This window comes from Micropterus salmoides, unplaced genomic scaffold (assembly GCF_014851395.1).
Source record: "Micropterus salmoides isolate LMB-PRFRI ecotype aquatic unplaced genomic scaffold, ASM1485139v1 Ms_hic_scaffold_615, whole genome shotgun sequence".
Lineage (NCBI taxonomy): Eukaryota > Metazoa > Chordata > Actinopteri > Centrarchiformes > Centrarchidae > Micropterus > Micropterus salmoides.
Window position 1 is genome coordinate 1 of NW_024044366.1, and position 7080 is coordinate 7080.

The following is a 7080-nucleotide window of genomic DNA, read 5'->3' on the forward strand; positions in this document are numbered from 1 at the left end:
CCAATCCTATTGGTTTTACTAGAATGGTAGTAATGACGGTGTAACCGGAGGGGGTATATAAGCACGCCGGCATAGGACAAGACATAGGGGCAAGTCGTGTAGTCTGCACGAGCCTTTAGAGACAAATGCTGGCTGATTAACATCTGCTGCGTCTCACACCTTTGGCCTTTCAAGCAATCAACTCACCAGTTTGCCAGTTCTTCAGTGCTAACCAACGCTATGTCCAAGTCTTACACTTAAATGAAAGTAGATTTCTTTTGTCTAGTATTTTTTTCAACCTGTGATAAATGGTCTTGTGTCTGCCAACCGTGTTTGTTCAGAGCTGTATTCTGGAAACCACTGCCTCCCAGCCCTACGAATTGCTCTTGGAGCCCTCTCACCTGTCTGCTCACGTCTCTCTCTTCATTTTATCTGTTTGTTTGTTTGCTCCTGGGTCTATACAGCAAGCCCTAACACACCGTACGTAATTTTTTATTGAAGTTTTGATGACTGATGACATAGTTCGCCCTGTAGTTCCCCACTAAGTGGACTGCACAGGGTATTCAGCCATTTTAAGTGCGATTCCAAACTGCAGGAAGCGCAGCGTGTCAAAGGGCACTGTGAACTGTGTAGGGAAGAAGTGAACAATGGTTCATCACTTTGCAGGAAGTTGACAAGAAAGATTACCCATAAGCCTTTGTGCCTCATAGGAGCGGCAAAAACTAACAATAGAGCAGACCACAGAGTTTGTATTTCTGTCATTGTTGTCGTTGTAACTAATTTTTATTTCAGAGGTTAGGTTACCTAAATACAACAATGCTCATATGATTATTATAATTAATCCAATCACATTTATTCACGAGTAACATACATTTTAACAGAATATAAATAGAAGCAGTAATGGAAATTTAAGTTTTGTTATTGTATGAGTTTTTTTTAATATGTATTCAATATTTAATTTCAGTACATGTCCACATTAGCAGCAGGTATCCAAGGTGTTTACGTTACCAGGGTAACACGCGGTGAAACTGACGTGTGCTTTGATGATGTTGCAGAGTGTTCCGAAAAGAAGGATTTGGAAGTTCCCTTAATGGACATTCCTTGAGCAGGGAGCAGGGAGCAGGGAGCAGGGAGCAGGGAGCAGGGAGCAGGGAGCAGGGAGCAGGGAGCAGGGAGCAGGGAGCAGGGAGCAGGGAGCAGGGAGCAGGGAGCAGGGAGTGCTGCTTATGAACACTGTGGATCAGAACGCAGCCATAGACTGAATGGTAAGGTTGGTAGCCTACTACTAAGAGCTATGTTTGAGCCTTTAGCGTTTAGCCACTGCAAACATTGTGTGGAACATAAGTGGCTAAGCGACACAGCAATGCCACCTGCCTCAAACAAAAATAATAGTAGCCTAATGTTTATTTCAGGATAAGGATATAAGAAGTATAATGTTTTGGATACATTGTTAATATAACGTTAATTGACTCACTCGATCAGAATGTCTGTCTTAGGTGCTTCGCTAAGCTGAAAGTGTTTCCTCTGTTAGTCTGAAAAGTTCATGGCACCGTTTGCATACTGTTTTTCTGTGAATTTATTATTACTCCTTTTCTTTTTGAAGACTCAAGGCGGAGCTGTTGCTGTAGCTGCACTCGTCCCCTCTTTCACTTGTTTGATCCTCTGTACCTTTGGTCCTTAAAAACGAGTAAGGTCATGTTTTCAGATATTTGGTATCGACTTGGTACTGAAGTATCGGTTTTCAGTGAATAAAAATCTGTTTCAATATTTTAAAAAGCTTTGATAATACTGTCATGGGTCCGGCTAAATGAGTTATGAGCCTCACTTCTTCGCATCCCCTCCCAAAGGGATTTTGATACCAAACTGAATACAATAATAAAACATTAACAACGGTTGGTTCTGCTTTCTGACAGCTGTGCTGCTGCAGAGAAAAGCAACACTTGTAACCACAGACATCCTGCTGAAATGGTCTGTCCATACTTGTGACATGCTAATGAAGAAGTCTTCATCTTCAGTTGAGGCTGAGCTTCCTGTTGGACTAAGAAAGAGGTCTCTCACTTCTGAATTTCCTGTGTAAATGTCACCAGAATTGAATTAACATTCACACCTTTTTTAAATAAGTCTCATGCACCTGACTGTATCTGGTCACGTGTTGTAAGGTTGACAAAGAGGAATTGAGCTTTGACCAATGTCTGAATTGTATTTCATGTTTTACCATATTTGGAAGATCTCTTGAGTTCTTCCTGATCTCCACTTGTATAAGAGAGGGACATGAAAAGGTTTCTCTCACTCTGGGGCACTGCTCTTGTTGCTGTTCTGATCTGCATAGATTAGACTCATTTTATTTAATCTTTATTTATCTCTTAATAGACATTTTGGAGAAGTAGAGAGGGAAGTTTTTTGTTACCAGTTAGCGTAGTATTCTTAGCAGATTTATGCGTTGAGGATTTTGATAAATCATATTTGAATTGTTGTTTAAATAAAAACAGATTGTTCATTCTACAATCAAAAGTTCCTGTAAGACTCTTCTCTGAAGGCCACAACCTCTCATCTAAAGGTATGGGTCCTCTTTGGGATAGTTGGACAATTTCAGTAATAAATTGATAATAAAAGATCAAATTTGTGTTGCTGAACAGCTGAACCCTAAAATTGAACCCTCTCAGTTCTGAAATATGATGAATGATTGAGCAGTTAGAATACAAACATATGATCTGTTGCTGAGATGATTTAATTACATTTAGTTAGTGTAAAATATTATTGATTGGTATTTGATCTGTACGGAAGCCCCAAAAGGCCATACATTTACACATTTCACATGTCACCGTTTCGAAAGAGCAAATGTTGTTTTCCCGAGATAATGGGATAATTTTCTCGAGATTTTGAAATAACAAAACTTTATTTTCCTGATATAATAACATAATTAATTGCAAGAAAACAAAAAGATAGTGTAGTGCAGCGGTTGGCAAGTAAGTTTGGCATTAGGCCAATGTTTTTAGGATAATTTAAGACCAGTAATCAGTGTGCCTGGTTAGCTAAATCAGTAGATCATGGGACTCTCAATATAAGGAATGTGTGTTTCATTCCCACAGTGGGTGAATATCTTTTTTGTCCTTATGTTTCAACAAATTATGTATGAAGAATTTTTTAATAAACTTTGTGTTACTTGAACATTTGCCACTGTGCTTCTGTATGTCTCTTTGTTTGAGGTCATGTGCTCCTTGGGAAAAAATTTAGCATATAAGCCGCTGTAAATTACTATTTAGGGTTTCCCCTGCACCCTACTTTATATCAAGATTCATATAACATATGAATACAATAAACAATAAAGTTAATTTTGCACACTGTATAGACATTGTATTGGTATATATACACATATAAATCAAGGTGTGTTGCATTGAAAATTAAAATAAAATTTAACTATATGGATGTACACTTACGTCTACAGGACAGAGTTTAGTCTATGCTTGTACCTGGTGTTCTCAACATTGAGGAAGTAGGTAGTAATGACAGGCCGCTAATTAACATTACTTCCTACAAATGTAGCTTACATAGTAGCCAAAAAAACATACAGGGTTTTCCTGCTCAGTTTCCAGAGTCCAACATAGTACATAGCTGCAGTACCAGAGGCTGCATTTACAGGACCCTGTTTTTTTGTGACAGCTTCACCCAGTGAATTGGAGGGGGTCATGCGCAGCAACACAAAGGACAATAGGCTTCATGGCCGATGTGACCAGCTGTAGGGTTTACTGGTCAACATGCATACAATCACCGACATACAGTCGCAGGAAAAAGTATGTGAACGCTTTGGAATTACCTGGATTTCTGCATAAATTGGCCACAAAATGGAAACAAACACAGACCTGGTTTCAAAAAATGTGGACCTCACTAATTTCCAAACCCTGGTTGCGACCCTGTGTTTAACTCTACGTCTTCAGTCCAATGGATCATTTATTGCAACTTTGTTACTGGTTCAAACTGAAGAAAACAAACTGTAATGTTTGATGGTTGTTTTTCTCTCCTCTGACCTAAAGACACAGTGCTTGACGATGATGTCCATGAAGATGTGGTATCTCTTGCTCCTCGCTGCCTTCCTGCCCATTGTTCCCACAGTGGCTGAAGTGGTGAAGTCGGTGTCCGACTGTGACCAGTTTCTCTTTGAAGCAAAGCCACCTCGGGTCCCAGGCATCTTGGAAGGCGGGAAAATTCTGAATCAGACCCGATACAAAGTCATATGTCAGACTTATAAAGATGAGAGAAAGTTTCTGACGCTCTATGACACAGAGTACAAGATTCCAGTGTTTTCTGCTTTAAAGTACACAGGGGCAAAACACAAGGAAACCTCTGATATCCCTTGGAAGATAGAGCCCCAGGTGTGTTTTTCTTATTGGCTCATAAAAATGATACAGCCTTGTTGATGTAGTAGCACTAGCAGGGGTTTCACAAAAACTTTCACTGCCTTTTTACTGGTGCTGGGCAAGGATAAAAATTTATAATCGGGATTAATTGCATGGTTTTCTTGTGATTAATTGCATTGTTACGTGCAAAATAGAATAATGAATACTAAAGTAGTGTACTGTGCACTTTTAATTTAAATGTACAGCAATATACGCAAAAGTAATGACATGTAGTTTGAAAACACAGCATGAACAGTCTGGGGCCTAGACTCCAGGGCCTATGTTCAGTAGCTAGTTTTCCTGTTAGGTGTTCATCAGGGAAAGGTGATAAGTGTTCCCTGTGAGGCGAAGTGGTTGAGTACAAGGTGTCGATGTTGAATTGTCTTGAACTTTAAAGTTATGTAGCCCATAATATTAATTTAAGTTAAATAGGCTACAGTTGTGTAGCGCACAGAAGCCATTGCCATGCCCCTCCTGTGACCCATGGTTTGACTGTATGTGTATTCAGAGCCAGTGAGCAACGGAGTTTTTTTTTAAACTGCGTTAACGTGCAATAAAATAATTGTTGCCGTTAATTAATTAATGCGGTAATGCAATAATAACGTGTTAACGTGCCCAGCCCTAGTTTTTACATAAGAGAAGAATGGAGGAGTCTAGTCTATCAAATGTGTCTTCAACCCTGGTTGAGCCCAGTGTAAAGTCACCAACACCTCACTGCTAAACTGCTTAACTATAGAATTACTTTGTATGATTATTACTGTAAATTAAGGGTTAAGGTAGCAGATATTCTATATTATAGAATATGTCTATTATTATTATATTGTCAGAAAACACCAACATCAAATGCTTTCTGAATTCAAATGTTACTCAATCAGGAGGAAATAGTGCATTTTTTAGGGACTATTTTCAGCGGTGGATTCATTAACATGATTTGGGGCAGCGGGACAGTGTATGTGGGCTGAGTCAGGATGAACTACAGTGTGTGTGTTCATGAAGGAACATATCGCACAGTTCAACAGCGAGGCTAAGTGATGGGTTTTAATGGTTTTTGCATTAATATTGGAGCTCTATGGCTCAGAGGAAGAAAAGATTTCAGGCTGAGCCTTTCTGTGCAGCTTTACCTTAAAGCCATTTTTTAACTAAAGAATATTTTTACTGTACACCTAATTTTCTTTATTGCTACTCTGCCTGCATCACTAAATCATGCTTTAACTCTTACAGCTTGAAAACGGAAAAGACAAGAACATGTGTGATGTAGACCAAGACAAGACTTACACCAACCAGGCTGGGGACAAAGATTACAGAAACAACAAAAGGTTTGACAGGGGCCAGTTGATTCGAAGCTCTCACGGGTCCCAGATATCTGACAAAAACTCCACCTTTACCCTGACCAACATCGTTCCACAAGCAAAATCATTTAACCAGAAAAGCTGGAAAAGAATCGAGAAGCGCGCCAAACATGTTGTGGACGATTACTGCACAGACAACAATGGTGTTACTGAAGCCTATGTGGTTACTGGAGCAATACCAAACGACAACAACAACAAACTCAACAACAGGGTTAATATTCCCTCCAAGCTCTGGTCAGCATTCTGCTGCTACAGCCCCAAAGTGAAGATACTGATCACAATGGCATACTGGGCCGACAATTCTCCTGAAACCAAATATGTGCCCACTAACACTCTGGCAGAACTCAAACAAGAACTGGGGATAGATGTGTTTCCTGAAACAAAATGTCCTGTTTCTTAGTTTTTCACAAACAATCCCAATTGCCCATGTCGCTCTACCTCACTTATTTGCCTCCCATTTAACATCTGCCCCTGTCACTACAACATCTGGTCCACTATATCTAGGACAGCCACATCTACACCTGTTGGGGTTCTACCTGTATGAGGAAAATATACAACTCTAGTGAAACATTGGGAAATTCGAACAAAGCCTTCAATCCGTGATTTTATAGTTATGTTTAAGATTCAAGGAAATTAGTCAGCAGCTAACATGTAGGCTAGGGGTATATATGTATAAAAATAAGTAATCGCATTCATTATAAAGAACGTAAATGCATAATTAACAACCTGAGAATTGTTCTGTCAAAAGCTAATCTTTTTATGTTTTTGTTTTTTTCCTTTGTTACAATTATGGGCCTCTGAATAGGAGAACGTGTCCTTTGCATGGCTTCAGATGAAAGACACTAAGTAAATCTACATGATTTGTAGAATGTGCATGAAATAAACTTTACAGTGAATTAAACTGAGCTTTAATCAATGTCTTATCAAACTTTAAATCAGTGTAATATCCAACTGGCTGGAAGTCATCTATCATTAATTGATCTCTTTTGAATATGATATATTTATATTCTGTCATGATCCAGCTCACTAATCAGCACACCGTTGTGTTTTGGTTATTCTTTCTTGGTAACAATGACTTTTATTTCAAACAGACTGCAACAGATCAGATGACTGATAACTGATAACTGTCTTCTGGGCTTTATTACAGTACAGTATTATATTTAGTATAAACCAAAGTTGGTGTTGGACAATGTGCACTGAGAAGCTGGATTCGATTCGATGCTTCGGTTGGTAACACCCAGTATAAAGAGTTTTTCACAAGGTTCAAAGGTTTTAAAAATGAACCAGTAATCCCAGTAAAAAAAAACAGTAAAATATTTTTAATTGTATTTTATGATAGCAGCTATATATTTTAGTTA

General features: G+C 38.8%; 1 protein-coding gene across 2 annotated transcripts; it reads left to right on the forward strand.

Moving 5' to 3' along the window:
- Positions 1–2251: 2251 nt before the first annotated feature.
- On the forward strand, positions 2252–6627 carry LOC119890908 (endonuclease domain-containing 1 protein-like). Of its 2 annotated transcripts, XM_038702321.1 has the most exons (3): positions 2252–2536; positions 4011–4349; positions 5595–6627. In XM_038702321.1, exons 2-3 carry the CDS (start codon positions 4026–4028, stop codon positions 6120–6122), a joined length of 852 nt encoding a protein of 283 aa, XP_038558249.1. In that variant the 5' UTR covers positions 2252–2536; positions 4011–4025; the 3' UTR covers positions 6123–6627. The 2 variants fall into 2 exon arrangements, with proteins under 2 accessions (XP_038558249.1, XP_038558248.1); XM_038702320.1 differs by lacking the exon at positions 2252–2536 and having other exon boundaries at positions 3358–4349.
- The last annotated feature ends 453 nt before the right edge of the window (positions 6628–7080 follow it).